This window comes from Notolepis coatsorum (genome assembly GCF_963971535.1).
Source record: "Notolepis coatsorum genome assembly, chromosome: 17".
Classification (NCBI taxonomy): domain Eukaryota; kingdom Metazoa; phylum Chordata; class Actinopteri; order Aulopiformes; family Paralepididae; genus Notolepis; species Notolepis coatsorum.
Genome location: NC_140181.1, coordinates 10,618,427 through 10,635,521, shown reverse-complemented (window position 1 = coordinate 10,635,521; position 17,095 = coordinate 10,618,427). Strand labels below are relative to the sequence as shown.

The following is a 17,095-nucleotide window of genomic DNA, read 5'->3' as shown; positions in this document are numbered from 1 at the left end:
TCCCCTTAACAATTGTATGTATTGAGCCGTACTGTATTGTACCCATTCTGCAATCTGTTAAATAAAGTTTTCATTCATTCATTCATTCAGCAGCACGCTTCGTAAACAAGGCTTACATTTCATTAGCTGAACGGTAAACCTCTCGCAACATATGGCTCGCTAATCCTACCCTGTTATACTTGCTGCTGTCTGTACATGTGGTAGGTAGAGTTAGTTAGCCCCTTTAGTAGTGGTCACTGGTCACTCAGTGGACACTCGTCTGGCAGTTGTCTCTGTCTGGTGGTGGACTGGCTCGGGATAATAAAGGCGTGTCCGCAACAAGTCGTGATGTATTTGACCGTTATTACGCGCGGCGCGCTCAGAGTCCTCCCCGGGAGACGCGTCTCTCAGTGCCGCAGCTCACTCCTCCTCTGTGCCATCATCAGGAGCGGATCATCCACCGACAAGCGGAGCGTTTTCTCTACTACCACCATGGCCGAACACTTCAGTGGACATCAAGTGGCATTCAACAAGCCAAAGGTAGGTTTATTATCATCATCATCGGTGTGTAACTAACTAACACCACGACCATTAATCATTTATAGATCAAGTAGCCGAAGTGAATTATTAGTAGGCGAGACGGTTAGAATAATAACCCTTCTTTCGTAGATCGGGTAAAAACCACTTGTTTATTAAATGAGTTCATTTTTTTGATACACCGTTTGCCTGCCGCTGTTGTTCTTTCATTTCGTTACTTGTGTGAAAACAAGGAAGCACACCGTCTGCAGTTTGAACGGTGTTTCTGTTTCATATTATTATTGTAGAGGCTACGTACTGTGTAGGATGTCACGGCGGGACACAAACACAATGTAAACTGGTTTAATACAGATAGTAGTACCACATCGGTACCTCTGTTACTGGATCTTATTGGCGAGATACTTTTGAGGTTGGATTGGCAGATGCAAAAAAAAAAAAAAAAAAACAGAGGAACTATTGATCGAGGAGTGTTAGACCTCAATGCCTGACTTGACTCCGGATCAATAGGTTGCTCTTCTCAATTACATTGAGCCACTGTCCCAGTATAGTGACACTCTGCACTATAGCTAGGCAGCATATGGCACATGCGTGCAGTTGCATTGTTATGTAAATTCACCTGACGATGCTGGGTTGGCTCCCGTTGGCCTGTGTGTGTGTGTGTGTGTATACAGCAGTTATTGATTGATTGATTGAACATTTTATTAACAGATTGCAGAATGGGTACAGTACAGCTCAATACACACAATTGTTAAGGGGTTGCAGACCAGAGAAAGACTTTCGTCTTGTTTACATCAGGGTCCCCCATTTTCAATTAATCATAACTACATTGGAGGTGGTGGCGGGGGGAGATGGGTAGGCGGGGGGGGGGGGGGTAACTGTACATTGGATTATCGACGAAACCTTACTTGGTCCAAGAAGAGGGTCTTGTGTATTACTGGGCTAGGACATTTACTGTACATTGGAGGGGGTTGGGTTAGCCGGGTGGGAACATGCAGATTGATAGTCAGTCACTCAGATCACATTTACAATCAGAGTTAAGGCTGCAATCGTGATGGTCAAGTTACATTAAAATGTAGGCTTTATGAATGAATGAATGAATGAATGAACTTTAAACTTTATTTAACAGATTGCAGAATGGGGTACAATACAGTACGGCTCGATACACACAATTGTTAAGGGGATGCAGACCAGAGAAAGACGTTTGTCTTGTTTACATCAGGGTCCCCCATTTTCAATTCATAATGTCATTCATTATCCTGATATACTATAGAAATCTAGATGTTTTGTCCTATGAATCAGTTTGGGCGGGAAACATACCAGTGCAGGAGTATAGGTCACTGTAAGGAACACAATCACTCCAGTCAGGCAGTGCTCTTTGGAGTCACGGTGATCATGGCTGACAGCTGATAAGGGAACTGAGAGAGACACACACACACACACACACACACACACACACACACACACACACACACACACACACACACACACACACACACACACACACACACACACACACACACACACACACACACACACACACACACACACAGACAAACAGGGAGAGAGAGAGAGAGAGAGAGAGAGAGAGAGACACACAGCCAGGGAGAGAGAGAGCTGAGACACACACAGACAAACAGAGAGAGAGTGAGACACACAGAGAGAGAGAGAGAGAGAGAGAGAGAGAGAGACAAACAAACACGGAGAGAGAGAGAGAGAGAGAGAGAGACAAACAAACACGGAGAGAGAGAGAGACACACAGACAGAGACAGAGAGAGAGAGACACACAGACAGAGACAGAGAGAGTGAGACACACAGACAGAGAGAGAGAGAGAGAGACAGACAGAGAGAGAGAGAGTGAGACACACAGACAGAGAGAGAGAGAGACACAGACAAACACAGAGAGAGAGAGACAGACAAACAGAGAGAGAGAGAGAGAGAGAGAGAGAGACACACAGACAAACAGAGAGAGAGAGTGAGACACACAGACAAACAGAGAGAGAGAGTGAGACACACAGACAGAGAGAGAGAGACACAGACAAACAGAAAGACAGAGAGAGAGAGAGACACACACACACACAGACAAACAGAAAGACAGAGAGAGATAGACAAACAGAGAGAGAGAGACAGAGAGATATGTTCTCAAACATGGCTTCATTCATTCTATTACACTGACTGGTCATTCTGAGCAGCAATGGACTGAATGATGATATGGTCTCCTACCTTAGTGAGGACTGCAGGGAGACACTCATCAAATATTCATTGGTGTTTTGATAACGTATCGGATCAGGTCCTCCCATCCTCTGTCCTCAACCTTCCCATGCAGACGAGTCAGCCCAGCTCCGTGCACTTTGATTGTTTAGAAAACATGCTCCGTGCACTTTGATTGTAGGTTAGGAAACATGCTGGAAGTTAAGTAGTTTTTTATTTTCTCATCTAAATAACATCTGCAATGTGAGACAACATTATTATAACCTATAGGATATAGCACAAACTGAAGAGACATGATTGCAAAAGATACCACTCAATTGAAAGTCTCACTTTAATTTACAGTTTCCTATGGTCTCAGATTCCATGGTCTTCATATGTTTTGAATTCATTTAGAGTTAATGTATCCTGTAGTTTAAGCTCGTCTTGCAGGCTATCCCGTGCAGACGGAGCAGAAACCCAAAGAGCCAAAATATCTGGGTTCTTTACAAAAGTGCAACAAACGGAAACTTGCAAAACTGGACGCAGATTAAAAACCAGTGATGCGTTGCTCATGGGACGGACAGGTTGCACGGTGGAGGCGGCCATGCAAGGTGCCGACCTGCTCATCGGGAGCAGTTAGGGGTTAAGTGTCTTGCTCAAGGAGGACACTTCGACACGCTGCCCGGGGCGGCGTCTCTGCCAAATACAACGCTGTTCGGTTTCCGGGGTTCCTCTGATTGGCCACGACGCCCACGTGACCCCGCGCTAGCACGCCCCCCTTATCCACGCCTGCCGCTACGCCGCGCCAAGCTCCTCTGTGTGTTGCAGCGCGCGGCAGAGAGCGGCAGAGGTCCCTGTGTGTTCTCAGCTTCCTCAATTTGTTCTCAGCTTCCTCAATTTATACGCATGGAAGTATTGACTACGCCGTAACGAATCATTAAAAAAATACCGCTAACTGGAATATGTTGTTTCTTTACACATATGTTGGATTATGTAATTGGTTTGTCATAAAATCGCTACAGAGCTCTCATATTTGCTATGAGTGGCGACGACTTGACTTTCACTTTCGTATTTCGCTTTCGTCTTGTTTAATCAGCCGCTTCTAAAGTCGCTGTCGAAGCCTGTTTCCGCCTCCGCGTGCTAAAGTTCTGGTAAGCTTAAAGTGCTAAGTGCTGCTAAGTGCTTTATAATATTGTATTTTATAATATTGTCGCGCATCACGCGCAACGCCACTCTGAGTCAAGAGCTCTGTCATTGAAGTGGGTGGTGTTACCAACAGCGTTCACCCTGATGTAAAGTAGCGATTTGCGATTGTATTGGTTTGTCATGACAAACCAATTACATAATCCAACATATGTGTAAAGCAACAACATGTTCCAGTTAACGGTATATGTTTTTAATGATTCGTTACGGCGTAGTCAATACTTCCATGCGTATAAATTGAGGAAGTTGAGAACACACAGGGACCTCTGGGCGCGCTGCAACACACAGAGGAGCTTGGCGTGGCGTAGCGGCAGGCGTGGATAAGGGGGCGTGCTAGCGCGGGGTCACGTGGGCGTCGTGGCCAATCAGAGGAACCCGGAAACCGAACAGCGTTGTATTTGGCATAGACGCGTCCCGGGACAACCTTCCCGATTACCAGACGACCGCTCTACCTCCTGAGCCACTGTCGCCCCCAAACAATTATATTGAAATAAGAATGAAATGTGTTACATTCCATTCGTAGAGGCAATTAGGCACGCCCGGGAGCGTGCGTGCACGTGGCGTCATTAGCGTGCGTGCAACCAGATTTGATATCGGCAACGCAACACTGTTAAAAACTGCGTAGCGACTGCTAACAAAGACAATTCCGCTCAGAGGCTAAGAAGGCTCCTAATTGTGACAAGTTCAAAAGAAAACCATGGTGACGTCCATATGCCTTTATGGGGGTTTATTGATTATTATATTAAACAAAAATAGAGTGACAAATGGTAAATGGTGCATTTATATATCCCTTTTATCCAAAGCACTTTACAACTTATGCATCACATTCACTCACACATTCACACGCACCGACGGCGGAGGCGACCATGCAAGGTGCCGACCTGCTCATCGGGAGCAATTAGGGGTTAAGTTAAGTGTCTTGCTCAAGGAGGACACTTCGACACGCTGCCCGGGACAACCTTCCCGATTACCAGACGACCGCTCTACCTCCTGAGCCACTGTCGCCCCCAAAACAATTATATTGAAATAAGGCAGGAAAAACTAAATGATATGATGTGATATCATGTGACGTGGGTGATGACGGTCAACAGAAATGATGGGAGCCCACTAACCCTCCGTGTTCCCCTCAGCTCTGTGCAGGTGACCAGGTAGAATAAAGTGACACCACACCCCCCAGGTGCTAATTACCAGGAAGTGTATTGTTTATTTTGGATCCCCATTAGTCTTCACCATGGTGAACACTACTCTTCCTGGGGTCCAGACATATAATATATATAATATAATATATTAAAACCATTATCCAGCACACAAAGATCTAAAAAGCATTACATAAAACTGTATAAAAAAATCATAATACCCTTAACATCCACAGTATTATAAGATACAATATTACACATTTTTGCAAAATACACCATTACAAAGTGCATATTAAAAAATACAAAAATCCTTGTTGAGCCATGTAGAGCCAGGAACTGAGGCCCCGTCCACACGAACGCTGGGTTTAATGTAACCATGATTGTATGTGCGCAGTTGCACTGTTCGGCCACACACAACCGGGGATTTGCTACACTGCAACCGCGGTCTTTGAAACCGGTGGCCAGGGTGGAGTTGTGCGGTTTTGCAGTTGCGTGTGGGCATAGCAACCGAGGTTATTCCCAGTGTTTACAGCAGAGCTGTCGCAATTATTCCCCATGTTCACGGCAGACCGCGGGGTAGAGAGATTATAGCAGAGCCAACTACACCAGTGTTTACAGCAGAGCTGTCCCAAGTAGCGTTATATGAAAATGATTGTAACAAACTTTTGTTCGAAACGTATTGTCTGTGTTGAAGAGTGTTGTGATCAACTGATGTCTGTTGACGCTCAGAGAAAACATGTAGCTGCAGCTAAACTAAACTCATGTGTTGTCAAGTTATTGTTATAAGGAACCCAGTCCAGACTGCATCCCCTTAACAATTGTTTGTATTGAGCCGTATTGTATTGTACCCATTCTGCAATGTGTTAAATAACGTTTACATCCATTTCATATCGGTAACGTTACCACATTACGTTAGTATTTAAGCTATATACTATACATGGGTATAGCCATTCACATTAGCATGTAGCTAACAACACCAGCGGTCTTTTGTGAGACTAAACTATCCGCTCTTGGTGGTAAATTGTGTTGCTGATGGTTTTGTTTCATCAACAAAATGAGAGGCAGAACACAGTGAATGTATCCGTTTGTTTATTGCAGTTTCTTTCTTTGCTGAAAATAATATGTTGCGTTGGCAAAATGATCCAGTCCAGCTGTGCTTCTAAACAGGAAGTTTACTTCTTCTTCTTCAGTGAATTAATGGCAGATCGCGACCCAACAGGAAGTTTAGTGAGTGTACAGCCTTTTCTGATTGGTTGAAATGGCATTCATGTCTGAACAACATCGCCGCCTACTGTTTTGGCATTGTACTAAATGTATCGGTTACTGGGTTCCCAGCTCTGCCGTGAGTACGCAGTTATACACGGTTGTTCACATGTGTTCACCGTGTGGACGGAGTTTTATTTTTTCAAACTTCGGTCATATTAAATCCAAACCCTCGTGTGGACAGGGCCTGAGAGAAACCAAAATGCATGTGAGCAATTAAAACAAAATAAACAACACAGACTAAATACATTCGGGCTCCTACGACCCGTTCGTCTTGAAGCGGCACATTTTTAGACCTTTCTACCAACTTTACCATCACAATGGTCCTCCCCGTCAGAGCGGAATATGCTGTATGACAGGGAGAGGGCAGGGGCTGGTCAGAGAGGAGAAGGCAGGGGCTGGTCAGAGAGGAGAAGGCAGGGGCTGGTCAGAGAGGAGAAGGCAGGGGCTGGTCAGAGAGGAGAAGGCAGGGGCTGGTCAGAGAGGAGGGGGCAGGGGCTGGTCAGAGAGGAGAAGAGAGGGGCTGGTCAGAGAGGAGAAGGCAGGGGCTGGTCAGAGAGGAGAAGGCAGGGGCTGGTCAGAGAGGAGGGGGCAGGGGCTGGTCAGAGAGGAGAAGAGAGGGGCTGGTCAGAGAGGAGAAGGCAGGGGCTGGTCAGAGAGGAGAAGGCAGGGGCTGGTCAGAGAGGAGAAGGCAGGGGCTGGTCAGAGAGGAGAAGGCAGGGGCTGGTCTGAGGGGCTTCACTCCAGAAAAAGATTATAATAATGTAATTCATTCCATTCCAAAACTGTAGTTCCAGTCAGAGGTGTAGTTTAAGGGGGGGGGGGGCGGGGGGCTGCAGCCAGGTGACATGTCTAAAATGTCAAGGAAGTAATTAACTACTCAAATATAATGTGTATTGATTTGAACTATTAGCAAGCTACTGCAAAATGTAGTTAAACTACTAGCATGCAACTGTGAAATGTAGTTAAAGGGGAACTCCAACATTTTTGGAAATTAGCTTATTTAACATCTTCCCTGGAGTTAGACAAGAAGATACATACCTTTTTTGTCTCTGTGCGTGCATTTTAGCTTTGGGAATAGACGCTCCGTTAGCATAGCTTAGCTTCATCACTGGAAGTGAGGCAGGACAGTAGCCTTACAGTGCCTTACAGTGTATTGCAAGGTCTGACATTGACCAAACTTGATATGCATGACCTTGGTGGGCAACTAGGTCAACTCCTGAAAAGGGGGTCAATGTCAGACTTTGCAATCAAAAGTTAGGGGGCTAATAACCCTTGCCATAATTTCAGTGCGCCCCCTAACTTTTGATTGCAAGGTCTGACATTGACCCCCTTTTCAGGAGTTGACCTAGAGCCCACCAAGGTCATGCATATCAAATTTGGTCAATGTCAGACCTTGCAATACACTGTAAGGCACTGTAAGGCTACTGTCCTGCCTCACTTCCAGTGATGAAGCTAAGCTATGCTAACGGAGCGTCTATTCCCAAAGCTAAAATGCACGCACAGAGACAAAAAAGGTATGTATCTTCTTGTCTAACTCCAGGGAAGATGTTAAATAAGCTAATTTCCCAAAATGTTGGAGTTCCCCTTTAAGCTACTAGCATGCTACTCATCATGCATCCCCATCACTGTCAATGAGCATGTATAGGCTGTGCTTGGCACATTAGAACACCTTGGTTGGATTACATTTTCTTAGCTTAGCTATATTCACATATCTTCAAGCAACTGACGTATTGGTATTAAATTCCTCAGTCTAAAGAGATGACCTTGCCCCTGGCAAGCCTTCTAGTGATCCATTGTTAAAGCGCCTCCGAGTGAATCTCTTCCAGTAATGAAGAACACTCTTATCTCAGTTTGGCTGAATCCCACTCATGAGAAACAACTAATATGTGATTCTTCTGCACTCCTATCACAGATAGCTGATAAATTACATTATTAAATGTAGCGTAATTGTAACTGAGGGGTACAATTCCCTGACTGTATTGATAAGTATGGTATCATTAAACCACTACTGTCTTATGTACATTACTACTGGCCATACAGTACACAGGTATCTTATGATGAACACTTCCCACAATGACTCGGTTCCACACAAAACTGGATTTAAGTATTTATTAGCAGCAATGATAGTACATAATATACTTTACTTTGGATGCGCTTATAAGGCAAAGGAATGTGCGTAGGCAAATCAATAACGTATGTCCATTCTCATATTACACAGGAGATAATAATACAACCTGAATCTTAGGAATTATATCTATGGTACTCTGGTAATATAGCGGGAGATACTGGTAGGGTCCCTCCGGTCGTAAGCCAGCAAGGGGAGAGGATTTGTCGGTAGTAGAGTCTGGGTCAATGATGATAAAGAGACTCCAAGTACAGGAGACGGTGCAATAATATCTTGATCCGCAGACGAATACAGCTGTTCTCCGTAGCATGCAGCTCCGCATGGAAGAAAGCTAGCCGGCCTCAGGCTTCTGAGAGGCGGGCTCGACGTGGCTCCTCACAGGGTAAATCCCACACAATTGTGGGTGTAGGCGATTCTCCGCTCCATCAATTACAGGACCAAAAGCAAATATAATCCAGCCGAAAAGGGCTATGCGGTCGTCGGTAGGTTATCCAGTGTACATGATCCACACGGTCCTCGTCTAGGGCTCCTCGGGTGAAAGCGCCAGGGTAAGCAGCCCAGCCTGGATAAGCACTCTAGCTGGTACGAGGAAACGTTGGTGATGCTGGTCACTGTAGAACGGTAGCCGCACAATACACTATACATAAATAGACTATTACTGACTTAATAGAATAGGTCGAACTCGACGGTACAGCGTTAAACTCTGATACTTCAGTTATTAATTCGCACGCGGTCTCAATGCTCTATTTGGGGCCAAACAGGCCATACTTCACCGCACGTTGTATCGTGGGTGAGGCTTCAACTTATTGGGTAACTCTACTTCTGTATTCACCTGCGCCGTATTTATACGTTAGGTGAACAAACTAGTACCAGCTTTATTCCTGTCTCATATCCTTGCGCAGAACCGTTCATGTCCAGGCAAGTCCTTGGCGGTGACTTTGAACCAGACCTTGGAGGTATGGCAATGGCGCCCAAGGGACCGCTGTCCAATAGGAGAACGAAATATTATGGTCTGTACTAGGCTAAAGGGATATTCCGTGTATATGTACAAGGAATACACAAGGGATATCAAACGATATACAAATATTATGCAATATATATCAATCAATAAATATATATATTCGGTTTAATCTGATCCTTCGTAACAGTAATACTAAAAGATACTAAAAGCTCAAGGACTCCTATAGGAGCCAAAGCACTCACAAGTTAGACCTTATTTCTATTGGCTTAGTTGCCTACACTGTTAAAGTCTACATTTCAGAATACAATGGGGCTTAGCTGTATATTTAGGTTATTGTATTATTATATGAATGTTTATATGTTTATTTTTATAACCTTACATTGAAACGGCATTAGGAATATTGATTGGATTTAGATAAAGTAATTGAACAATCTTATTTGTCATAGGGCCTAACAAAAATAATGGTTTGGTTCCGGTTGCCGACCGACCCTGCCGATTTAGGTGCGACCCAATTTATTTTATGAGTTAAAAAAATGAATTCTTTTATTTTTTTTACAATAAAGTTTCATAGAAATCTTAGTCAAACCTTTAGTATTATGGATATTAAACATGCTGGCAGAGTACATGCATCCATGTTGTTGTAAACATTTTAATTAAATAAAGAAATTCCCTATCCATAGTCGCAGTGGGAAAGAATAAAATAAAAAATAAAATAAAATAAATTCCCTACCTACCCATGGCCTTAACTGACAACCAACAGGAAACAAACAATATTTTTTGTTATGCCCTACTGCCTTCACTGTCTAACTACCTACCTCATACTATAGTCTACCCATATAACTCTGTATGATAGCATGTACAATAGTGCTGTATATACCGTATATATATACTGTACATTTGTTTATTTATATTTACCGTATATATATATACATATCTGTCTGTATACAATCCTTCTATATACCTACTTATACACCTGCATATAACTCGTATAACTGTATGATAGCTTTCGAGCAACACTGTACTTATTGTATGCCTATTCTTATGTCTGCACTACTTTTATTGTCTTTTATACCTATTATGTCTGCACTTTATGCATTGCTTTTATTATGTCAGCTGCAATCCATGTATGAAAGGTGCTATATAAATAGTTATTATTATTATTATCCATTCACATCTGTTTGTATTGTACATACCTGCATATAAACCTTTTTACATATCTGTATATCACTATCTATATCTGTACATATCCCGTACTAGTTACACTGCTGGCCAGTATGACTTACTACTACCATATAGGGGTGCACCGATATATCGGTCGGGTATCGGTATCGGCCGATAAGTGCCTTGTTGACTGCTATCGGCCTATCGGCCGATAAGCTCAAATGTGCCGATAGCAGTCGCCGATAACTAACCATCCATTTGTGTAGCGTCAAAAGGCAAAAAAAAAAAAAGTTCACTCGCGACCTACCTGCACAACGCCCGCCGTCCGCCCCACACACACACAAGCTACTGCATCAAAGTTACTATTTATGATTAACAAGGCATTCGTTTTGTGGCATTAACGTTATATAGTTAGTGTTACACGGACAATAACATCAGCATATTATTATTACCCATAGCAGCAAGGCATTACTCCGAGTCCGTTCATAGCCGGGAGGCAGACGACTAACGTTACTGGTGAAAATGTGATTTACGTTGGAATACTCCTTTGCCAACTTGCTGTACTTTGCTTGCAGGTCTGCAGCCATTATTACTGGATTAAGAATAGCCCCAACTTTAGCCAACGTAACGTTATGGCTAAACCTTTAACATTAGTTAACCCTAGCTTTCGGTTAGCTGTTCAATGCTAATGTAATAACACAACCAAGCGAATCCATCAGAGCTCCCCATCAACACCGCTCTGTCGGGAGGATGGCATTTAAGAAAGTATCTGCTGTTAAAATGACACAAACATTCGTTTTGTGGCATTAACGTTATTATAGTTAGTTACACGTTCAATTACATCAGCATAGTATTTACCCGAAGATACAGTAGCAAGCAAGCCGTGCATAGCTCGGTTACATTCCGTTGCTCATTCCGTACCCAACTACACATTCTGCAATCTGTTAATAAAGTTTTCAACCAGACAAATGTATAGAAAGGCTTTGTTTTATTATAACATTTGTTGCAGTAAAATCATTGTGTCTCGTTTGGCCATCCTGTGGAGCGCGCTGGTCGGCGGGCACTGCCGGGCAGCTAACTTATTAGCTTGTTGTGGTTCTGAGTTTGACTCGCATTCTCACAAGCAGATCAATGGCGGCATGCCCCGAAGTAGAAAAATGAATAAACGCTTGGTGGTAAGCAGGAGGTGGGTGCTAGCGGTGTGGCGTAATTGGCCGAATCGACTGTCAATCAAAATGGTTCCATTGCATTGGTTGAAAGCTCTGGTTGAGAGAATAGTATCCCGCTGCAGGCCGCCAGAATGGTTCCATTGCATTGGTTGAAAGCTCTGGTTGAGAAAATAGTATCCCTCTGCAGGCCGCCAGACGATACTGGGAGAGGGATCAGTGATACCATAAACATATTTCTTGATGTTTCCTTTTTTAAGTAAGTAAAGAGGCCTACAAATACAAACACACATACAAATATACAGTAGTTTCATTAAAAAAATAAAAAAAATATAAAAAAAAAATATTAAAAAAAATATTAAAAAAAATTAAAAATACTTATTTTTTGCCACAATTATCGGTATCGGTATCGGTATCGGCCGATTGTGTTAGTTGAACTATCGGTATCGGTGGCCAATTTTCATATCGGTGCACCATAGTGTCTTCATACCACTGTTCATATTAATACTACAACTCTGTACATACATCTGATTAGCACTATTACTCAGTAGTACTCATTTATATATTTTATACCCAGTTTAATCACCTGTACATTGTATATTACTATTGCACTTTACTGTCACATTTGCACTCTGGTTGGATGCCACACTTATGTTCGTTGTACTGTACAAACAAGGTCGTCCATTAAAAAACTAAAGGAATGGAGACATCATTTCCCCCGCGTAATTGTCTAGTTTCCTTCTCTTGTTGATTGACTGATTTATTGATACAGGGACCAGTAGACTGCAGGAAATGAAAATTCCAAATACCATATTTTCCAACTGCAAATCAAACTATCAGAATATGTGAATATGACCCTAATTTATGTTAAGAACAAAGAAATCCAGATTGGGCCTTTAAGCAGCCGTCCTGTGTTGATACCACTGGCATGATGTCAGCTCAGACTGCGGTCTTCCAGGCTTTTAAGGAATCGAGGGGTGATTGACCGTCGTTAGCTAAACAACAGCTGAATGCGATCTACATCTGTTTCCTGTAGGCCTCTCTTCTGTCTGGCCAAGACTTACTTGTTCCTCTCCTACAAAGTGTTGGGAAGTAGGTGACTACATGTAGCTCAACTACTAGTTGCATTTTGCAGTAGTTGGATAATAAACTCATGACAACACCGGTATTACCGGTCTGGACTGGTCCTCTGAGCTCTTCTCCAGTCGAGCTTGTGTTGGAGAGTAGGTGACTACATGTAGCTCAGGTACTAGTTGAATTATCTTGAATCTTGCAGTAGTTGGATGGTAGATTAAATACATTCAAATCTTAGTGCCCCCCCCCCCCATTAATTAACTATATTTGGTCATGTAGTTGAAGAGATATTTGCATATTTCACTTTACCTCTTGTAGATCTAAAGTAATCTACTAGAAAAACTGGTGATCACTGCTGTCCCTGTCATCTGCTATCAACACCACCATTCCTTCCAGGTGTCAGGCTCCTAATTCACTTCCAATCATTTTGAGGACCAATTCTAAATATAACACTTGTGAAGTATAAAGTTTAAACAAATTACTGCTGTGCAGGTGTCAATAAAGCAGACTCAGAATTGTCTTTACAGATGTTCGACCACACGGTCACATGTTAATACCAAGTGTAAATGGGTTCTTTGTTGTCGATTTGAGTGTGTTGTGTGTCTTTGCCCTGCATGGAATGTTGGGGAGTGGTTACCATGGTTACCTGCTGCCTTGCTGGAAGAAAGAGTCTAAACATTGGTTCTAAACTACACCTCAAGTGAGAAATAGTCCCTATATTCGTGATTTGAAAATGGCAACATTGGCTAAAAAGAATAAAAAATACCTTGACTCAGAAAAACACATTGCACAGTATAATATTGCTGTATTGTTTGTTTATAATTCAGAAGTAGGATAAATGACTAAATGTAAATTTAGACATGGTCCTCAAAATGAATGGAAGTGAATGAGGAGCCCGACACCTGGGAGGAATGGTGGTGTTGACAGCAGACGGCAGGGCCAGCAGTAGTCACTAGTTTACTAGTAGATGACTTTAGATAAGAGGTAAGACTGATAGTTTACTAGTAGATGACTTTACATTGAGGTAAGACTGCTAGTTTACTAGTAGATTACTTTAGATAAGAGGCAAGAAGACTGCTAGTTTACTAGTACCACAGCATTTTTTCCAATACTCAATAGTATCGAAGCAATTAGGTCGATACCATAAAAGTATAGAATTTCGATACCCAACTCTTGTGTTGGTTGTGCTGTACAGTTAGTAGCAACTCTCTATGAAAAACACTGTCACTATTAGCCCGACCGCCTAACACTGTCACTATTAAAAACCATGCAAAATCGCGGCATACCGTTTGCCGCTTCCATTGCCAGGGCTCTACAGTGCGAGCATTTCACTTGCATTTGCCCCTAAAAATAGATTTGTGTGAACCGTACAAATTATTTAGGAGCACAGTGTGCGAGTAATAGTTTTGCGTAGTGGGTGTGTCAACGCGCAATGGACCTGTCTCAAACCCTGCCCTCTTTTCTTGATCCTCCAATCACAACTGTCGCTTACCTCGGACAAACCAAGTTTGTCCGAGGTAAGCGACAGTTGTGATTGGAGGATCAAGAAAAGGGGCAGGGTTTGAGACAGGTCTATTGTCATTTCAGTCACGCTGATTCTATGTGCAACGCAAAAACTCTGCGAGCATCCCACGTCGCGCTAGAAACCTTAACTAATGTTAGCTGCTAGATATTCAATAAAGGAATATCTTATCTTATCTTATCTTAACTACTGTAAGCTATCCCCTGGGAACGCTCTGAGGCATCCAATAGTGAGGGAAGGGGGGGGGCTGAGAGAGACTCTCTCTCGAACCTATTTAATTCAAAAGGAAGATTAGCTGGACACTAGCTATAGTATAGCTCAGCAGCTGTAACAGAATCATTGTATTATTTACGTTTCAATAGCTTTTAAATTATAATGAATTAAAGAATTATAAATCATTTTCCATGTTCTGTCATCTAATAATATATTCCATTACCTTTCCTATCTATCGAAGTCAAAATGTTGGTATTGTGACAACACGACTCGACGGCGAAAGATTGGACGGGATTCGGCTGTCCTAACTGGGATGGGTAGTTCACACACACACACACACACACACACACACACACACACACACACACACACACACACACACACACACACACACACACACACACACACACACACACACACACACACACACACACACACACACACACACACACACACACACACACACACACACACACACACACACACACACACACACACACACACACACACACACACACACACACACACACACACACACACACACACACACCGACACACACCGAAGTAAAAAAATGAAATTATTTTTTGAAAACAAATTAATTTCTTTTTTTTAAACTTCGATTTTTTTTTAATGTTCAAAGCTTGTGCCATCGAATTGAACGTTCGAAGCTTCGAAGCATTTAAGACAGCCCTAACTACAACATACAAAAGCAGCTTGACAACCAATATCCTTTGCGTCTAGTAGGCATCATGGGCCAATGTGTGACTTTGGTGGTATGTGCTATTGCACAGATGTTTGTCCCTTAGTAGGCACAAGCACAGTATAATATGCATGTAATAAATAGTTTGTTAATAAACTCCGTTACTTGACCATTTTTCACTGTGCTCCTAAATTTTCTCATTTAGGAGCACGTGAAAAAGGTAGCGTAGAGCCCTGATTGCGAATAAATGCTGCCTCATTGCTCAGTCGAAGTTCAAATTAGGCTAGTTCAACTTTAACCTGCGGAATCAGTCGACACTAGGGTCGCCACAGTGATGTGGAATTTCCCAGGACACCGGTATTACCGGTGACACCAGAGCCGCGCTTACTTTGATCTTTAACTTTATGCGGCTACATTGATCCGCTGTGTCTGTCCGTCTACATCCGTCTGTTTTTAATTAACTTTCAATGATTAGTATCCATTTGTTCCACTATCGTTGTGTGTCGTGTCTTCTCTAGAGCCTCCTTTCTCTGCTTCATGTGAAGTTAAAACTGTTAACGGCCCACAGTATGGCAGACAAGAACCCAACAGCAACGACGCAGTGACAGTTCAGATGTGACAGGCAGGAACTGTGTAAATACTAGTAAGCAGGGGTCAATACCAGTACATCAGTCCATGTAGCAAACAAATCCAGCTAGGGAGCAGGCAGGAACAGTGTAAAGAGTAAGCAGGGGTCAATACCAGAATATCAGTCCATGTGGCAAACAAATCCAATAAGGGGGCAGGCAGGAGGAGAAGTCCAAAATCCAAAAAGGAGGGTCAAATGCAGAAACAGGCAGGCTAAATCAGAATAGCATAACGCTGGATAGCCAGGTAAGAAACAGGGAGCAAGGGCAGGGAGCAAGGGATGAACAGGTCTGAGTACTGAAAGGGGCTGATTAGCTAATGAGGGGCAGGTGTGTGTGTGTGTGAGTGGAGCAGGCCAGGTGAATGGGATCAGCAGGTGACGCAGGAGAGAGTGTCCAGGTCTGAAATGACAGGAGAGTTTAACACTTTGAGTGCCAACGACGAGAAATCTCGTTTTAATCGTTATTTTTTTTTATTAGCGATTTCCATTAATTTTTCATCAATCTAGCCTCACGTTACCATTGGGACTGGCTTTGAGCTCGAACAGGGAAAATACCGCCCCCTATCGTCTCTCCGGATGGTATTGCACCCATTGGATTGGACTGAATGAAATGGATGGGGAAAAAAATACTCCGGAATCCACATTTTACTTATCAGGCATGTAACCGGAGACGATCCCATTCATTGCCCACCCTCAGAACAGAGTGGAATATGTGTTTCCACTACCCAGCGTTGGATCAATAAACGCGATCGATATTTGGAATGGCGATCAGGAATTGGAATAATCTTTTTGGAGAACATTTGATCTGAGGTAAGGAATACATTTTACCAGTCTTGGGGTAATCAGAGTTTTTTCACCTATATCTCAGCGTGTCCCATATGTGTGTGTGTGTGTGTGCTGATCAGGAAATGGATAATCGATTTTTCAGCCCGCTTCTCTAGCGTGCATAAGTACACGTATACTATCGATAATCTATCGATAATATTGATTAAAAAAACGGCGTACGACGTTGTTGGCATTCAACGCATGGCGGGCAATAACGACTTTCGCCGCTCTTGGCACTGGATGTGTTAATAACAGCAAACTAAGAACATATTAAAGACTGACTGACGTTGTGACAAACTACTCTGTAAGTGAAAGTGAAACATAAAAGTAGGGGAATTCCCAATGTACTTAATAGCAGATTCTCAAGAATCTGCACCCTTCGCGCAGGTAAATTCACAACCTAAATTCCGG

The 17,095-nt window shown here is 42.9% G+C and overlaps 1 protein-coding gene across 1 annotated transcript in view; it reads left to right on the top strand.

The window, feature by feature from the left end:
• Positions 1 to 418: 418 nt before the first annotated feature.
• ada (adenosine deaminase) overlaps positions 419 to 17,095 on the top strand; it is a 75,185-nt gene continuing 58,508 nt past the window's right edge. Inside the window, exon 1 of the mRNA XM_084334038.1 lies at positions 419 to 519. Coding sequence (XP_084190164.1) covers positions 472 to 519 — 48 coding nt within the window. The 5' untranslated portion in view covers positions 419 to 471. The remainder of the gene's footprint in view (positions 520 to 17,095) is intronic.